General features: G+C 40.4%; 1 protein-coding gene and 1 long non-coding RNA gene across 2 annotated transcripts in view; one reads left to right on the top strand and one right to left on the bottom strand.

The window, feature by feature from the left end:
* The first annotated feature begins 200 nt into the window (after positions 1–200).
* The window catches only part of foxo1 (forkhead box O1), a 53,430-nt gene continuing 33,228 nt past the window's right edge, over positions 201–20,402 (top strand). Inside the window, exon 1 of the mRNA XM_003215292.4 lies at positions 201–890. Within this exon, the coding sequence (XP_003215340.2) occupies positions 348–890 (543 nt within the window). The 5' untranslated portion in view covers positions 201–347. The remainder of the gene's footprint in view (positions 891–20,402) is intronic.
* LOC134292651 (uncharacterized) lies at positions 7,874–14,279 on the bottom strand. The gene is made up of 3 exons (XR_009999908.1): positions 14,126–14,279; positions 11,100–11,237; positions 7,874–8,109 (listed from the first exon to the last, which is right to left on the bottom strand). It is a non-coding gene; the product is annotated as an uncharacterized LOC134292651 (long non-coding RNA).

Genomic DNA, 20,402 nt, shown 5'->3' with positions numbered 1-20,402 from the left:
CCTCTTCCACTCTGCTCTCATCTTTGTTCCTACTGTCACATCTACACTGTGCGGAATTAACGGTTTGGCAGCGCTTTAGCTGCAGAGGGAATCTCCTCACCCCTCCCGCGCGCCTTCTGGCCCAGTAGCGGAGACCCCGCCCCTTCCCGGCCTAAGTCACGCCTTCCATGACCAAAGCCACTCCCACAGGGGGCGTTCCGGGACGGCCATTGGGCCCCGCCGTCGCGAGCCAAGGCGGCTGAGACGCCACTTGTTGGCCCAGGAGCTTCGCGTGCCAGTCTGCGCAGTTGCCCCAGTCGGAGCAGTCTGTCTTTTGGCCTGTGTTTGTCAATCTTTCTGCTTTGGCCATGGCCGAGGCCCCGTCTCCTCCTCCTCCGCTTCTCGCCGTGGAGACGGACCCGGACTTCCAGCCTCTGCCCCGCGCGCGCTCCTGCACTTGGCCGCTGCCCCGCCCGGAGCTCGCGCCCTCCAGCCCCGCGCAGACCCCGGGCAGGGCCGCCTCGCCCTCGCGCTGCTGTGGCGGCGGCGGCGGAGGAGGAGCGGGGGACCTGCTGAGCCTCCTGGAAGGCGCCAGCAGCAGCGGCGAGGGCGGCTGCCTCTGCGGGGACTTCCCTTGCCTCCTGCACCAGCCACAGGCGGCGCCCTCTCCGGCCGGGCCGCCCTTGGCCTCCTCCTCCTCGCCGTCCGCCTCGTCGTCGTCGGGGCCGCGCAAGAGCAGCTCCTCGCGGCGCAACGCCTGGGGGAACCTCTCCTACGCCGACCTCATCACCCGCGCCATCGAGAGCGCGCCCGAGAAGCGCCTCACCCTCGCGCAGATCTACGAGTGGATGGTCAAGAACGTGCCCTACTTCAAGGACAAGGGCGACAGCAACAGCTCCGCCGGATGGAAGGTGAAGCCGCAACAGCAGCATACTATGAATTAACGACCCCCTCAGCTCTGCTTTTACTCCACATCCTTGTCTAGACGAGGCATGGGCAAACTTGGGCCCTCCCTCCAGGTGTTTTGGACTCCAACTCCCACCATTCCTAACAGCCGGTAGGCTTTTAGGAATGGTGGGAGTTGGAGTCCAAAACACCTGGAGGGAGGGCCCAAGTTTGCCCATGCCTGGCCTAGGGCAAATTTTGGGCCCTTTCCACACAGCTGAATAAAATCCCACATTGAACTTGAATATCTCGCAGTGTGGACTCCGATAGCCCAGTTCAAAGCAGATGGGATTCTTTGCCTTGATAATCTGGGATATAGGGCTGTGTGGAAGGGCCCTAATTCAATGGGGGATATAGCAGACGCTTTTTTAAATGTGGCATCCTCAGCCTATAATAAAGTGTCGTGATTTTAATCTTAGGCCTATCTTCTTATATACAGTAGAGTCTCACTTATCCAAGCTAAATGGGCCAGCAGAAGCTTGGATAAGCGAATATCTTGGATAATGAGGGATTAAGGAAAAGCCTATTAAACATCAAATTAGGTTATGATTTTTACAAATTAAGCACAAAACATCATGTTATACAACAAATTTGAGAGAAAAAGTAGTTCAATACGCAGTAATGTTATGTTGTAATTACTGTATTTACGAATTTAGCACCAAAATATCATGATATATTGAAAACATTGACTACAAAAATGGCTTGGATAATCCAGAAGCTTGGATAAGTGAGACTCTACTGTATGTGGTTTAACTACAGTAGAGTCTCGCTTATCCAACGCTCTGTATTATCCAGCACAGTCGGCCTAGTGTTTCTGTAGTAAATGTTTTCGATATATTTCGATGTTTTGGTGTTAAATTTGTAAATACAGTAATTACCACATAATGTTACCGTGCATCGAACTGCATTTTCTGTCGATTTGTTGTAAAATATGATGCTTTGGTGCTTTATTTGTAAAATCATAATGTAATTTGACATTTAATATGATTTCCCATAATCCCTCCTTATTATCCAACATTTCCGCTTATCCAATGTTATGCCGGCCCTTTTCTATTGGATAAGCGAGATTCTACTGTATGTTGAACCCGTCTCAAACTGTGAGGAGAGTCTGATAAATAATAATAATAATAATTGGGCTGCTGTGATTTTCCGGGCTGTCCGGCCATGTTCTAGAAGCATTCTTTCCTGACGTTTCGCCTGCATCTATGGCAGGCATCCTCAGAGGTAGTGAGGTCTGCTGGAAACTCGGCAAGTAGGATTTATATATCTGTGGAATGTTCAGGGTGGGAGAAAGCAGCCAAACCTTGAAGCTACAAGGCTATTCAATGCTAATCAGGGTGGCCAATTGAAACATTCACACCTTCCTCTAACAGACAAGAGTTCTTTTTCCCACCTTGGACATTCCATAGATATATAAACCCCACTTGACTAGTTTCCAACAGACCTCACAGAATGCCTACCATAGATGTGGGCAAAATGTCAGGAGAGAATATTTCTGGAATATGACCATACAGCCGGGAAAACCAACAGCAACCCGGTGATTCTGGCCATGAAAGCCTTCGACAGCACATTATTGTTATTTTGCATGCAAAATATTGAATAAGTTAATTTATGCAAAATAATGTTACATGCAAAAATAATAACAATAATACGAAATCCAGCATATATATCTTGTTTGCTGTTTTATACTAGGTCTTTGTGTCAGTAATAATAATAATATTTATGTATTTATACCCCGCTTTATCTCTGCTGCAGGAGATTCAGGACCCTTCCAGACAGGCCCTGTATCCCAGGACCTGATCCCAGGTTTTCTGCTTTAAACTGGATTCTATGTGTCTGCACTGCCAAACAATCTGGGATAAACAGAAAACCTGGGATCAGATCCTGGGAGATAGGGTCTGTCTGGAAAGGCCCTCGAAGCAGCTTATCATAAAAGCATCAACATACAATTTAAAATAGACAAAGATGCAAACATTAAAACAGGATTAAATATAAACATCCTAGTTAAAAACCATTAAAACATATTCTAAGTTGAAAACCATAGCACCCCTTGACATTATTTTTTCTGATTAAATATTTTGCATGCAAAATGGACTCATAACAACAGTTACGACCTGTATCACCATGCAGTAGGTTTAATCAGTTATTATCGTTGTCATTATTTGTTACCCTGTTGTTTGCTGCTGCCATAGATAGGAAGATGAAAAATACAGGGTTAAAAAAAACAAAAATCTTCATACATCGGAAAAATTAATATATAAAATCTATACATCGCTATTAATATTTTGTAAATAAAAGTACATATAACTACAGTTTCCTATTTTCCCTATATATGGTGTCTTTTGAAGTGCCATGTAATAATAGTAGTAGTAGTAGTAGTAGTAGTAGTAATAGTAATGATGATGCATAATGATGATATTGCACTCAGCAACAGCAATCGTGACACTTTATGCTTACAGGCTGAGCATCCCTTATCCGAAATGACAAAATCCTCTTAAATTGTCCACCTTCGCTTTCAGGTGATTCACAGACTTGGTTTCATGCACAACATTGTTACAGATATTGTATATATTATTACCATTGGAGAATGTGTGTCAGGTGTATGTGAGACATAAGGAACTTTGTGCTTCGATTTTGGCTACCATCTCCAAGATATCTCAGTGCGTGTGTGCAGGTATTCCAAAATCCCCCTCCAAAATTGGAAATACAGAACCCTTCTGGTCCTGAGCACAGATAAGGAATAGCCAACCATGATGGTGATGATGACAATAATTGATTTCCTCATCCCTTTGGTTTTTATAAATCAGGAGTCTCTCCTCCAGCTGGCTTATGGCCTGCCTGCCTTGTGCTATGTTTTGTGATCCATCTGTCTTGTTCCTCTATTTGTGATCTACCTACCTTTTCTCTCTCACTTTCCTTTTCTGTGCCACTGGTCTCCTCTTACTACGGGGTATGCCTTTGGAGGAGGAGAAAGCAATGCCTTTCTGTATTGTCTTCCTGCTCAACCACTTTTCAGCACCGGACATTGGAATGGGAAAGAGGCCACTGAGCACTTTTGAGATCAGAGTGGGGGACAGGTCCTGAGATGGAACTTGTGTGTGTGTGTGTGTGTGTGTGCGCCTTCCTGTCTTTGTCAAAAGTTGCTAGAGCTGGAAGTGTAACTCGGTAGACAGCTGGCTTGCGAGTACAGCTGTGTCATTTCCTCTGGCAGATTTGAGAGGCCCCTTGAAAGCGGAGGCAAATCTGGCCTGCATAGTGGAGACATGATGGTGGGGAATCTCTCAGCAGTCCAAGAGAAAGATGTCTTGAGTGATAAATAAAATACATTGTAGTGCCAGGTGTACACAAGAATATATCCAAGATTGCTGTCTTGCTTTAGTACCATTTGGTGCCTCTACCCCAAAATCTGACATTTTCTGGCTAAAGCTTCTCAAACACTCAGCAAGCTTGGAGAGATTGTACAACTTAAAGGTGTTTTTTTTAATCCTCCAAATTTCTCAAAAATCGTAAACTTTCTTTTCGAATGGAAATAATTGCTATAACTGTTTATTTTTACAATATATCTTTGTGCAGATATTTCTTGGTACGTCATAGAACATGTTTGATATTTAGGTCTTCCTCTCAAAGTTAAAAAGCACACCCGTTTGATAAGTGAATGCAGGTAGTTATTTTTTCCATGGCTCTTATCAGTAAAAAGAAGTCATGCGACGTGATTAATATATTATGCAAAGTAATTATAGATGAGCCATAGATCTCCAGTGATACGGTTGAATTGAGTGTAAATAAATCAGAAACAGATACTCCAATTGCTAGAGATAACTAGCTGGGCAACCTGGGGTCAAAGTCAAAAAAAGAAGAAGGTGGCAGAGATGGCAACAGGATTTGGCAAGAGACTGTTTTTGAGGAGGAAATGGAGTGTTGCCTTTTACTTTCCCCACTCCTGTCTGAAAGCAAAAAGTGTGGCTAATTAACAAACTGTCTAGGTATTGAATTATTTGTGTGAGTTAATGTTGGGATACTTTAACTGTGTATTAGCTAAATAAACAAGGGAAATTTTGATTTCCAGAAACTAAGCTTCTGACATATCATAATTGTGTGTTTATTACTATTCCTTGAGTCATTGATTGAACTCATGTCCAGCAATTAGACCACGTCAAATTTTGCCTTTGGGCACAAGGAAACAAGTAAGACCAATGTAGCCAGTGCAAGGTCACTTTGAAAAAGTCTGTATCTATCAAGGATGACACATCTGTGACCCTCCAGATTTTAGGCATCTTTGGACCTTGGTTAGGTTAGCTGTGGCTGATGCTAATTTCTTGGAGGGCTTCGGGTAGCCCATTCCTTTTGTGCATATTGCACCAATAAATACTGCATAAATTCTGTAACTGTTCAGTACATAGTTTAATTGTTTATGTGTTTAGCTCTGAATGAATGTATGAAACTTGTTTATTTGTACAAGCCCAGTATCCCTATGTAAGTAATCTAGTTGCGTAGTGTACAGTAGACTACAACCATAATCTGCAATACTGTTACCAAACAGAAAATATTCAAGCTTTTGATAGATGCATCTGAGTTTAATGTAGAGAAAATTTGCTCTTTACTGAGATGGAGAAAAACGGGTTTTTACTCTGATAAATCTGCACAGGTGGATACAGCTGATGTGGAGAAAGTATGCAAGGTGTGAGTGGCTGCTGGCTATATAGGTAATGGTTCATGTGCTAGCGGGCGCTATTGAATTAGGCACAAATAATTATAATTGTTACGTACTTGCTGTTGTGTGCCTTGAGGTTGTTCCGGACTTATGATAATCTTAAGGTCAGCCAAACATAGGGATTTTGTTTTGATATTTGCTGGAGCGGGGTTCCAGGTGCCTTTCTTTGAGTTGCTCAAGGTCATCCAGTGGGGATTGAAAATCTGGTTGAGTGAGGGTTCAAACTCTGGTCTCTAGAGTCATAATCCAATGTTCAAATCACTACACAACACTGGATCTCTTACATATTTGACTCTTGCTAAATTGAAGCTGGAGTCATTCTATAAAATGTGTGGTTAATGGTTTCCATTCTTCATGTGTGATCTTTAGATAATTATTGCAATATTCTTTTTGGAATAAAGGTAGATGATAAATAACTGGCATGCTTTCTTGTAACATAGCTGCAACTGTGAGGGCTATAGAATACGCTCTTGAAGACCATTATCTGAAGTTCTTAAGAGGCAGTGAAGATCACAAGGAGACAAGGCCTATGCAGAAATAATTTCAGGTCTCTACTTTATCCACTTTTGTTACAAGTACCGTAGTTGGAACTTTCTGTCATTTGCATAGTAGGGAGTTTGAGTGAAGTAGTAGATACTCATGATCTCTGCTGGATGCAAATATGTAAAAGTAGTGGCTTGTGTGTGCAGATGTTCATAGTATCCCATGCAGAGCTGATTTCTTCATTACATGGAATATTGTAATAATAAGTAAAAAGAATTATAATGATATAATTACTCAGATTATATCCTCCACCCCCCCCCCTTTTTTTTTTTTTTAAATTCCTATTATGCAGCTTTCCCAAGCTCACTTTCATGGTGTAGTTCTTTATACTTTTAGGTCAGAAATAATGTCATTGTGAAATGAATTAGTTTATTTGTGTTGTGGCACCTTATGAATGGCAGATAAGCCATTGTGGCATAAGCTTTTCTGGGCCAAACCCCATTTTACTAACTGTCTCTGTTAAACTGGAATCTGGTCTGGCAAATCTTAGGCCGCAGTATGTTTCTTGGCCTTTAAGGTGTCACAAGGCTTAGTCTGTTGCAGCCAAATCAACAAACAGGACCTCTGCTCTGCAATTTGTCCCAACGAGAACTGCTTGTACTGCCTTCTCATAAAGTGTGGTGTTCATTGGGGGAATATTGAAATGCTATGGAAAGTACAGTGTTTGGTGTGTTTAGGAGAAATGAAAAAGAACTGTGACATCTGCGTGTGGGTTGGAAGCAATTGGTTGTCGCTCTGCTGACGGAAGACTTTAGTCTGGTGGAGGCTTCCATTAAACAGCGAGGAGGGAAGTGATTTCCAGCAAATTCCCTTTCACCCTGCCCTTCCCAAATTTGCTCTTTTGGAACAGTGTGGGAGGAGACTTAAAGGGCTGCAAAAGGAAGGGAAATTATTGCTATATCATTCCCTACTTTGTTCTGCTTGCTGAAGCTTTGGGTGAGCCAAAGAGCTATCTGTAAGCAGAGGGACATCGACTAGGTACAATCCTGTGTCTTTAAAATTCTGTACTACCTTGTTACTTTATTCTAATACAGCATTTTGGTAATTTAATTTATTAGAATAAATTATTCAGAAATTGTTCCTGTGAATTCAGGAAAGACATGGAAAAACATGTTTTACCTTTGGAACTTTTGCATACAACTGTTTTTATATTTTGAACTGTGCTCCAGTTTTTCTAAGACCTCTAATTTTAATTTTTCTGATTTGTTCAGACTATACTCTTGTAGCATTTTTCTCCATCCACTGAGCCTTCACTGACTTGGACAAACTTTTTTTGGCAATGGTAGGACAACATGAAGCACCCCAGGAGGACAGGGATTGGGCCTGGTTCTATGTTTTGGCTGAATAGCCATGATACAGGAAATACAAATGCTAGTGCAGATTTTAAAATCGCTGTATATTTTAGAATTTATTGAAAACTAGTCTTTTTTCATAATGACATATATATGAGTTCTGGTTAATAAATTCTAATCATGTAGTTTTGTATTGGAAAAATAAGTGAAGGCGATAACTGGTTTACAAAACAGTGGCATTAATACATGAGTGCGAGTTATATATTGCAAATTGATTGATTGATCTATTGTTTCTTATTTTTATTTACCTCCCACTGTTTTCTCAAATGTGGTCTAAGGCAGCCCACCCAATAATTAGAAAAAGATGCATCCATGAAATTAAAAAAATTAAAACAATATAGAATTATTTAAAAATCATTATTTATCTTCCCTTTTGTTTATGGAAGGGGGGTTTACAGCAAAAACACAGCCCTCTTAATATTTGATTGATCCTGTTATAATTCCAAAACGAAACACTTCTGCAAAATGTAGAGAACTTCAGAGGAAGATAAAGAAGTTGTCAGTCGTGCCTGAAGGTGGTAGAATTCAGTGACAGAGCCATGTTAGTCTCGATCAATATACAAAGGCATCCTGCAGCACCTTTGAGACCAAGAGAAAAAAATTGCCAGAGTAAACATTCATAGATTAAAGTTGTATCTTCACTCTCCACTCACTTGCTTAAATAAAGCTTTGTAGTGATCTCAAAGTGCCAGTTGGATTGGGCTGGATCTACCTAGATCTACTTCTATATCTCCAGCGGACCTACCATTGCGTCACCACCAACAAGCAACTCTCTTGCTGGTAATGTCGTATCTGGTGTTGTCCATCAGGGTGTCCAGCCATGTGACGTCACCAGCAAGCCTCTGCAAGGGAGCTGCTTGTGGGCAGTGATGCTGTGGTGGCCGTGGCCTCAGCATGGCCGTGGCCTGGCTGGTTGTGTGGACAGCCAGTGGGCTCTGGGGACAGTCCCAGGCCATGTTGTGGCAGCTCTGGAGTGCTTTAACCCAGATTAATTGGGCAAATGTTGACATTAGACATAGCCTAAATCTACTAGACTTTATTTACAAAAGCTCATGCTCATTTAGTCTCAAAATTGCTACAGGATCCCACTCAAAGCTTTAAAGGCACCCTGAATCAGTGGTTCTCAACCTGTGGGTCCCCAGATATTTTGGCCTTCAACACGCAGAAATCCTAACAGCTGGTAAACTGGCTGGGATTTCTGGGAGTTATAGGCCAAAACACCTGGGGATTCACAGGTTGAGAACCATTTCCCTGAATCATTGAGGATTGTTTATGAGTTCCAAATGACTTTAATGCAGAGCATGAACCGAGACATGAATCCTTCCCTTGCCCTATGTTCTCTGTATCTGCCAGTGACATAAGAAAGTACTTCATTGACAGTCCTTTGTCTAGAGAAAGAATTTCCTGGTTACATTTGACACAATGGCTATCTCTTCCTAGAGTGAAAAAAATGATAGCTGCCCTTAAGAAACACGTAGAAGCCCAAGACTTTTGACATTCTAATCTTTACATTTTGATCATGTTTAGGAAAATACAATTTCCTTAAATAGCCTAGGAAATATTTCAGTGCTAGCCATGGAGAAAAACCATATACAATTTGGCAGCAATATGCAATGTCCAGGGGGTGGTAAATGGCTCAATGGAGCATGCTTCTACAGGTGGAACTGCTAGATTACACTGATCCAAACATGTTGCAGCCCCCTTGTGTCATGACACTTATTCTTCAGATGGCACAGAGATTGATAGTCACTTACAATTAGTCTCTAATGATTGCAGCTTTTTTTTTAGTGTTCTTAATCTGTACTGGTGAAAAATATTGCAATACCAGACAGAACACACATTGTCTAGATGTGACTAGAAAGAGTGATCATGTTACAGAATATGCATGTCAAGTGGGCTCATTTTGCTAATACCTACCGTGTTTCCCTGAAAATAAGACAGTGTCTTATATTAATTTTTGCTCCCAAAGATGCTCTAGGTCTTATTTTCAGGGGACGTTTTCATGGAAAACATGAAGAAGAATTCACATTTATTGTTGAACAAAAAAATGAACATTTATTATATACTGTACAGTAGTTGTCATCACAAACCAGCATAACCAGACAAACTATGAATCCTATCAAGAATTTCTTGTTACTACCAATATTTCCATGTACAACACTTTCTGGTACATACATTTACTGATCCTGCATGCTCTGGTGTTCTGTTCAGCGGGCATGCTTCCAAACAAAAACTTTGCTAGGTCTTACTTTCGGGGGAGGCCTTATATTTAGCAATTCAGCAAAATCTCTACTAGGTCTTATTTTCTGGGGATGTCTTATTTTAGGGGAAACAGGGTATATAGCACCTAAGTTTTTTTTCCCCAGATGCAAAAGTATAGAGACTTATTGAGAAATCAGTGTGCTCAGCCTGAGAAAGGGTCCTTACCTAACTTGGATCTCAAGGACAGTTATTTTTCCTATTGTTAAAGGAGTTTTAACATTATTGCCTACATTTTATGACACCAGTGTCATATGACCAAAGAGAAGAATGACATTTGCTTTAATTTATGTTCCTCTAGATCAGCTTTACAAAGCACGAAAACAAAATGTAGGCCCTTGACGCTAACATTGTTATTTTTCCCTGTATTGTTTTAAACACTTTTGCCAGTTGGACTTCAGAAACTTGCATGATACATTTTTTCCATTTTTGGTTGCTCATTAAAGGTATCAGTCTTAGCCAGGAGATGCAGAAGTTAAATTGCCATGCTCATTGCCCCTTAAACTTAAAGCCAGAGCTGAATTAATGCAGATGTGTTGATTGTGCTCCATTAATTTTTATTGGAGAGGTGATTTGCTTTTGGCACTTTAGCAATCTCTGACAGAGATTGATGGTGATGCCCAAATCATATCAGAAGGCAGAAGTTAAATGTTATTCCTGTCTTTATAGCTAGAAAAATCTGGAGCAGGATAGTGATGACAACAAGTAATTTCTAGTGATGAAGTGCAAACAAAATCAGGGACCCCTGGTCAGCACAGTTACTTTGGGGATGGGATGTTGCAGCATTGGGGCTCACACAGTAGAGCCAAGGGGGTAAAGCTAGGTATCCAAGAGTTTTAGGCCCCAATGAGCAGAAGCTTGGTCAAACTGAAGTTTAATAGTTCCTTGAAAATATTAATGGTGGATTGTTCATTTCAAATAAGAAAATGTGATATTAAATTCAGATGTATTTAAGAAGCTGCTCTTTATCTGGAAGCCATGCCTGTGAGTGTTAATTAGTGTGAGGACATGAATGTACTTTTGACACTTATTCACTGCTACACAGCTTGAAGAGCTGTAGTACTAATAGATTGTAGTATCTTTCATTGTATGTCATAATGGATAGAACTGGAAGTCAGCAAAGGGAACAAAAAGGCTCTCAGTGGAGATCTTTCGGTAAAAGAAAGTTCAGGTGGCCTGTCATGGAAATTATTTTATTTCTTACTCTCAAACTCTTTATACTAGTGTTCATTTGTGTGTTTTTTCTCTTTAGTTGCACAAACTGCTTACCAGTTAAGACTTTTTTTCTTTTGAAAATGTAGGAAACTTACTGAAAGGGACTTTCTGCTCTGTGGTCCTCCATGTTCCTGCATCTCCAGTCATTCACTGTTGTGCATTCACAAGTGTTGTAGCAGTCCCTGTAATGGCTTCAGCCTTTGCAACACAGTGTCTCTCATCAGGGTTTGGGGCTGGAAGAAAAAGAAGTTTTGGCAGATATGAACTGGAAAATGGGGAGCCAGGCATTTCTTAACTATAGTTGATTAAAATACGAGGTACAGTGAGTTGCTTTTTGGAAATCTAGAAAAAGTATTGATGTACTGGATTTGAAACAGCAGACTTAGGGTGCGGTGCATCTACACTGTAGAATTAATGCCGTTTAACACCACTTTAGCCATCATGGCTCAATGCTATGGGATCTGTAGTTTTGCAAGCTCTTTAGCCTTCTCTTCAAAAGAGTAGTGGTGCCTTCACTAAATGACAACTCGCATGCATTGAGCCTTGGCAGTTGAAGTGGTGTCAAATTGCATTAATTCTACCTTGTAGATGCACTCATAGTGTCCACTTTAAAGGCACTCAGGTTCTAACAAAGTGTTACATGAGATTAGGGAAAGAAATCAAGTTGCTTCCAATTTGCTTTGTAAATTAATAGATATTACAAGATGCCATAGGTGTGACTCATCCAAGTGAAGCTAATGTAAATCAAGCCCTATTTCCAGGATATCCTTTAAAAGAAAGGGGATTCTTAACAATAGTCAGTGAAATTTCTCAGACAAATAACAAAACAGTTGTTATGTATCAGACCTTTTCTATCAAGATGTCATCTTTCATGAAGCAGCTACAAGCAGTCATGGTTGACCAATTCCATTGAGGTGTTTTTAGAATAATAGTTTTGCATACGCTGATATTAACCCCCAGGCAGGAAGGAGCCAGGCTTTGAAGCTGAAAGGCCATTCAGTGCTAACAAGATGATTAATTGCAGCATTCACACTTGCCTCAAACAGACAAGAGTTCTTTTTTCCACCCTGGACATTCCACAGATACATAAACCCCACTTACCTAGTTTCTAACAGACCTCACAACCTCTGAGGATGCCTGCCAGAAATGTGGGTGAAACATCAGGAGAGAATGCTTCTGGAACATGGTCATACAACCTGGAAACCTCACAGCAACCCAACATTAACACTGTCACCTCTAAATAAGATGCTATGTCTGCTATTTGGCTTTGTGTTTTGTGTTTCTTCCTGTTAGGCTGCATTGGGGAAGGAAAGGAGAGGATTACTAATGAATGGCCTCTGATTTGACTGTTGAATGGCTTTTCTAAATTGCAGGTGTCAATTTTTCTTCCTGTTTGAGTGAATAGATTTCCTCTCATTTTTTAAGAGGATGTAATAACAGTGCCATTCTACAATAAAAATGAAGGGAAAATGGTAATGTAGAGACTTGAAGGCAGAGATGATAAAGACAATTTCTCTTCCCCTCTCTCCTGACTCATTGGGACAGTTCTGAGTAAAATCAGGAGCTCTTGGGCTAACCCTGATTAACTGGAAGATGTAATACAGGTTAATGTGCATATGAAAAGTCTAAAAAAGGATTTTTGTTGAATGGAACCTCATTATGAATAGATATTACAGAAGGATGGGACATAGAGAAAAGAATTGGTTAACCATACAGCACAGAGATTCTTGACCTTTAATCCACGAACCCTTAATGTCCATGGATGAACTTCAGAGAGATCTATGAACTCTGATAACAATAGGTTACAATACAATTTAAAACAAAAAAGCTGAAACGGTATGTGGCACAAATGTTGAAAAAGAATTCAACAACCATTCCAACAATCAGTACTTAAAAATACTTAAAGCAAATATTAATTAACAACAACCCCACTGCATTAGCTTCTACCCCAACCAGTTAACGTCTGTAGTCTGTTTGGAGTAAGACAAGCTTTGCCTACCCACAAAAAGAAACCAGTGAGAACTTCTCCCATTTTGGAGTTTTATACGCCAAGAGCTATGAAAGATGAGCCTGGAAAAGTGATGGGATGAAGAGAAAACTCTTTTCTGAAGATAGTAAAACTCAGGCATGTTCTTATGGGCAAATGTGAGCACAGGGTTATAGGCAGGTGAGCACATGGAGTCCTGGAACACATCCACATTGACCACTTAATGCAGTTTGATGTGTGATGTTTAGATGATGCATGTGGCAAACACAGACAGCAGTGTGCATTAAGGGCTTTAAAGTGGGGCAAGCAAAGAAATACTATGAAATACATCCCTTAATGTACATCAGCACACCTAAGCGAAAACGTCATCACATGGTAAAACTGGTTAAGGGGCAAATGCTTCAGCGATCCACACATGCACGTTGCAGCAAGGGAAAGTGTAGTATCCATGACTTTCTCCATGGCCATGAAGCCATGGATATTGCAGTTCCTGGAAGCAGTTTGAGGCTAGTCTCTGCAGTGAGTATAGGCACTATCCAGTTCTCAAACCAATTCCAGAACTATACATGTAATCATCCAAACATGAAATTGCTTCCTTCTCTGCTGGTTTCACACTGACCTAGTATTTAAATACACTAGTCATTGTATTTTGTTATTTATTACTGTATTAATCCCCCGCTTTTTCTCTCCCACAGGAGACTCAAAGTGGCTAATGCTAAAAATAGTAACAATGAGTAAATTGAAACCTAAAGCATAAAAACCATAAAATAGAATTAAATATATGATTATTAAAAATACATAGTTAAAGCCAATACAACCATTAAAAATCTATTAAAATACATAAAAAATTGTCGATGTACCCCTGAAATCAGGAAGCCTAGCATGGTTAAATTGGAGCCTCCTTTCGTAGTTGAGGACTGACAAAGAAATTAAAACCAGGATCACATAAATATAACAAGAGATGGTAACTGTCAAGTCACGATTCTAGCAGACCAGTCCATTGTGAAAAAGCTAGCACAGACATTCAGCAAGGTAAGCAAGGAAGATGGAAGTCAGGTAGGAAAAAAGTCAGTAAAACATAGGTAGAAGGCAACAGACACACGCAGAGGAACAGAGAATCTGGCTGTTACTCACTGAAGTTCCAGCTGCAGTCGGTCAGAGAGGGCAAATAGATTGCCTGTGGAATGAGGCCTGGAAGGACACAACGTGCTTCTTTGCCCTCTGCTCTGCAAGCTCAGGTGCCTTATCAGATGGTGCATCTGTTTACAAACCACAAGTTTCAGAGTTTGAGTGAAGTGACAACAAGAGACAAGGGAGAGATTTTTTAAAATAAAATACAGTCAAATCTTTTCAGGATGTTTATTTTAAAGATTTCTTTCAAAATATAATGTTTTTTTTCTAAGTAGCATATAAATATAACAGAATACAGTGGACAATATTACAATATAATTTGAATTAAAAAATCAGTGTTAAAATTGGAAAGACAATGAGAAGAGAGAGTGACAATTCATTCCAGGCAGCTTATAATAGCTATAAAGAAAACACAAGAACAGCACATAAACCTAAGATGTCCTCTCATTTAAAAGCAGTCTGAAATTAAAAAAAAAAAAAAACTTGGAACGGTCTTACTAAAAGGAAACAGGAAAGGGAAGACAATTGTATGTCCCAGAGGAACTGTTCCATAAGTATAGTGATCATGAGCATTTCTCACCTGTTCACAGAAATATCTTCCCTTCCAGGTGGGACTATGTGCAGGACCCCATATGTAATTTGGCCCCAAACTATTACGTGGGTTGTTGTTCATTTTCCAGGCTGTATGATCATGTTCCAGAAGCATTCTTTCCTGATGTATATCTCACAATCTCTGAAGATGCCTGCCATAGATGTGGGTGAAACGTCAGGAGAGAATGCTTCTGGAACATGCCATACAGCCTGGAAACTGCACAACACCCCAGTGATTCTGGCCATGAAAGCCTTCGACAAAACTTGAGTTGGGAATAGAAGTGACTATATTAGCCAGTGTGGAACCGATTCAATACAGTCTGGAGTCTTAAGTTTGTTTTAGTATCTGGAACACTGGGTAGTGGGATTGGTTCAGAATTTAATAATAATAATAATAATAATAATTATTATTATTATTATTATTATTATTTTATTATTATATCCCACAACCATCTCCCCGAAGGAACTCGGGGCAGTTTACATATGGGACAAAATGCCTACAAGACATAAATACAATACATCAATTAAAGCAAAACATGATTAAAATAAGAACATAATAAAATATAAACTATTCAGATAAAAACACAATTAAAATAAAACATCTATATATATAAAAATGTACTGTCCACTTGTAGGACCAAATTAACAACAAAACCACTGGAGCAAATAACACAAAATTTGATAACAAAATGCCTCACTACCCAGTGACTGACCACCACAAAGAAAAAAACATACACACACAGAAAGAAAAGGATTTAAACCCCCCCCCCAAAATAAAAAAACAATATACAGCTCATGCGCAAGACATACTGCCCCAAGCCCCGAACTCCTCCAGTGCGCGGGGAAAAAAACCCACTGAGGACAACTGGAGAATGGAGGCTAACCGGCTCTGCAGATGCCCTCCCCCAAACTTGGAGCCACACTGTCCCCGTAAGCAACCCCCACCCAACCTGGAGCCACACAGGCTAGAAGACCTCCCCCCACCCTGGAGAGCAGCTGACAGGAAGGGGGAGTGGAGCCCCAACGGATCCACTCAACCAGGGGCCATGCGGCTCGAAATGGCCTCCAACCCCCCACCCAGACCAGGGCCCAAATGGGGGGGGGGGAAGCAGAGGATGCCCCGCGAAGGAACCCCATGCGGGCTCGCCTCGCGGCCTCCACCACCCCAAGGCTAAGAAAAACCTCTTCCCCCTGTGCCTGCCGCCTCAGGGTGACGGTAACAGAGAAAGAAACCTCCTACGAGGGAGGGCGTGCAGACCAGTGACCCTACTGAGTCCGCCCCCCCCCCCCACTTACAGAACGGTGATCGATGACCCACACAGGACTAAAATCTACACAGAAGTGGGTTTAAATGCGTTTCCTTTCCTATCATTTCACATATTTATACATGGCTCTCATGTATGCTTTCAACCTTCTCTTCTGCAGGTAAACAGACCCAGCTCTTTGAGATACTCCTCATAGGGATTATTCATCCTTTTAGTTGCCCTCTTCCTCTGGGTACCTTTAATCTCAGAGTTGTTGTTGTTATTATTATTATTATTATTATTATTAGGTTGCTGTGAACCATGAAAATGAACAAAAACTGGCTCCCCAGCATTGAAAAATTCCCAAATCAGGATAGTAAATAAAGAACAACACTCTGAAAATAGGGGAATTCCAGACAGGAAACAACCAGAGCCAGCTAACACCTCCCAACAAAGGATTCCCCCAGGGAGGAAGCAGCCAGGCTTTGAAGCTGCAAGGCCATTAAATGCTAATCAAGGTGGCTATTTGGAGCATTCATACTTGCCTCCAACTGACAAGAATTCTTTCTCCCACCCTGGACATAATTCCACAGGTATATAAACCCTGCCACAGCAACGCGTGCCCGGGCACGGCTACTATCAATATAAAACAGCAACATTGGGACTCAATCAAAACCATGCTCAGTAAAGCCAATAACCAGTAGTACAATGGGCGTGACACGGCTATAAAAGGGCTGGGCGTGGGATAGTGCAAGCAGCGTACCATAGGGCTGGGATATTGGATGAAGTGCAGAGAACAAAATATTATCATGGAACCTAGGGACTGGCCACTTGTAACAAGGGACTAGGCGTTCTCAAATGCTGACACATCCAGGTTTTCAAATCCCTACGAAAGGACAGTGTGGGGGCTTGCCTAATCTACATTGGAAGGGTGTTCCAAAATTGGGGGGCCACCACTGAGAAGGCCCTCTCCTTTGTCCTCACCAACTATAGGGACAATTTGAACTGGTCCAGCTTTTCACACCAATCCTAAAGTGTGAGGCTGCTCTGGAGTTTTGCAGACGTTCTGGACTATTTCCCAACTCCTGCTCATGCAGGATAAAATTGTGTTAACCCCATATTAGGGGCTGAAAGTTTCTAAATGTTGACTGGATGCTCAAGACCAACTTCTGGCTTGATGTAGACAGCTTGTGTATTATACATCAACTGAGTGTCTGAACTGCCTTTGAAGATAGACCTATGTAGAAGCAGAGTAGTCTAGTTTGGATATAATTAGGGCATGCGTAACTGTGACAAGATCTATTGTAACCGGACAGGATAGTGGCTGGTAATGATGAAACGACACTTCTAGCCAGCTGTGTTTCCACAAAGTGTGAGTCCAGGAAGGAACCCGCAAGCTTAGGAAGGTAGCCTTTGGAGAGAGTTTAATCCAATCCAGAACTGGTTGGATGCCTCTTTGTAGAACAACCTGTTTTCCTACGCACTGTGCTGCTGTGTTGTTTGGAATACGTTTTAATTTATTTGCTGTCACCTTTTCAAAAAAGCCTACAGAGGCCTGTTGCAAGATTTCTACAGCTTCATCCATGAGATGAATGTTTGTAAAATGAAGGTAGTGGTACTCATACAAACAGACACACATTAAAAACAGGTCAGAACTATATACACAGATAATTTTACTTCCTGTTCACATGGATTATTATTATTATTATAGTGTTGCTGCTATTTACCTGAAGTGGAGCAGTGAAATGGTTAGTATATTTCTCCTGAGAAACTGATGCAGGTTTTTGGCATCATTATGACTTGTTTTTATTGTTATTTGATCTGTTTTATCGCCTTGTTTTATTGTTGTTGATTAGACTTGGCCCATGTAAGCCACCCTGAGTCCCATCGGGGAGATGGGGCGGGGTATAAAAATAAAATTATATTATTATTATTATTATTATTATTATTATTATTATTATTATTATTATTATTATTATCATCATGACCAAAAAGGCCCTCTTTCTGATGCCCTTTCTTCCAACATACCAAATAAGGCATGCCAGGGGAACCTGGAGAAACTCTTGAGATGATGAATAAAATTGTCATCTAGATAAATGTGTCTCTTGAGATATTGGTGCCTGTGCATTTGAAACTTTATATGCTCAGGCAGAGTAGCAGCAAGTGTAGACTTGCCTCAGGTTATCATCCCTGATAAGTACATGGGTTTTTATTCTTCCAAGTTTTCCCAAATATTTTTTAGTCTTTGAAAATCAACTTACACATACTTAAAAAAAAAAAAAAACAGTTCCTCATTTACTGATTGGTTATTCCATCTGCTATATTTGCTACTCAGAGGCTGTCATACTTTGGGCGTATTGTCGGAGGATATGTGAGTCACTGCAAAAGAGAACAATACTTGGTAAAGTAGAAAGCAACACGAAAAGGGAGGCCACTGTACAGTGGATTGATTTAGCCAACAAAAATACTCTGATTGGCAAGGCCCAAGCAGGACAGGTGATGACTGGGAGTCTTCTAGGTTTCACATGCATAAGTTATCCATAAGTTGATGGAAAACAAGAACAAGACTACTTTTGCTATTTTATTTCTTTTATTTGATGATTTGTGTCATTTAACCTTTTTTAGTTGCTATGAAATAATTCCTGACAAAGTTTATAGAATATAAATGGAATAAAATGTTCAAAATCTGTGCTTTCATTCTTATTCTCATGTTTTTTTCTACTCAAATTGGTTATTTCATGATTTTCATTATTAATGTTTGCGCTTGTCCTACAAACTATATTTCTGTCCAGTATAAAATTCTGGTGTTTAGGACAAATGAAAACTATTATTTGTTCATTTGGATGCAAGTAAAAGGTACACCAAAGAAAAGAATGCATGTGACTACAATGTCCTTTCTTACAGTGCCAAAACCTGATTGAACAATATGGATGAATCAACCCATCTGAAAATGTATCTGTCCTTAATGCCATCCCTGTCTTTCTTCCCACCATAAGGTTTCTTCTTGCTATCAATTAAACCAAGGAAATAACACATTTTGTGGGATTGTCTTGGTATGATTTACCTGGAGCCTCCTTTGTGGAGAGAAATGTGTGGTATAAATAAACATTAATAATGATAAAAATAATATTCATATACATTTTAAAGTTGTTTTTACAGGATAGAAAGTGGATTGGTTTTTTGGAGGCAGGGAGGTGGAGTAATCCTTTAAAAAAAGTAATGTAATTATATTATGGAATTCTAACACCTAACAATTTCATGTATATTCATGTCCCCAGTATATTTGGTAACATATGAAAATGATGATTTACTCCCCTTTTTAACCAGCTAAAGCTTGTAGTTTTCTCTGTCTCATTCATCTCTATGCTGGGAAAATTTGTATAGCTGGTGCATAGTTCGCCCACTCTTTTACTTTAAAGGGGGAGTTCTTTCGAAATGTTTTGTCCCCTGCATCAGTAGCAGTATCCCTCGCATGGTTACTTTGGTGGTTGTTCTTTTTTTCAGTTGTGGCTGACTCATTATCTCCTTCCCACTTTGTTCCTACAGCTCAGAAGTAATTGTGGTTGAAAAAATTGAGTTCAGACAACTGCAGCTGCCAAGAGCGAGAATATTATAAGGATAGAAGCTCATTAAGGGTCAAGGGTCTCAATGGGGCAAGAGAGGGAAAAAAATGCTGGGTTCCTACACATGCTCATCATAAAAGAGTTCCTTCAAAAGAGTCTGCGAATATCAGTGCTGAATTAATTTCCATTCATCTTTGTGGTTGCTTCCACACTAGCTCTTTTCTCTGGAGCTACTACTTTGTTCATCCGCTCTTTGCAGATAGCTCAGGTGATACTGGTACAAGTCATTGTATTTAATGTATTCTGCATTTTTTTCCTCCTCACTTTTCCTTAAAATCAATGTGTTGCGCACCAGAACAGACATTCTAGAGTCCTTGAACAATCACTATTTTCTAATTAAGTTGTGGTCTGTAGGTTCTACCAGTTTTATTGCTTCCTGATTAGTCCATGTGCTTTTGTCTTCGATTCATATATATGCAGGCTGATGGGGTAGTGAGCTGTGAATTACTAGATTCCTTGTGTTAGTTTCTTTCTTTCTTTCTATCAGAGTATAGTAGACTCTCAGGCTCCTTCCACACAGTTGAATAAAATCCTACATTTTCTGCTTTGAACTTGAATATATGGCAGTGTGGACTCAGATAATCCAGTTCAAAGCAGATGTTGTGGGATTTTCTGCCTTGATAGTCTGGTTATATGGCTGTGTGGAAGAGTGCCCTTAGTTAACCAGAACTCAAGTAATCAGAACTCTTAAGCAATGGGCAAGCAAACTGAAGAAATGCTTCTTTAAATAAAAAGCTGTTTTTGTACAACAGTTAAATTAAGTAAAGTTTGTTTTTGTTTTAATTTGTTTTTAATTATTGTATTTCAATATTAATACAGAGT

The sequence above is a fragment of the Anolis carolinensis genome, chromosome 1 (genome assembly GCF_035594765.1).
Source record: "Anolis carolinensis isolate JA03-04 chromosome 1, rAnoCar3.1.pri, whole genome shotgun sequence".
NCBI classification, from domain to species: domain Eukaryota; kingdom Metazoa; phylum Chordata; class Lepidosauria; order Squamata; family Dactyloidae; genus Anolis; species Anolis carolinensis.
The sequence above is the reverse complement of the archived record's forward strand: the minus strand, read 5'-3'. Positions and strand labels throughout refer to the sequence as shown.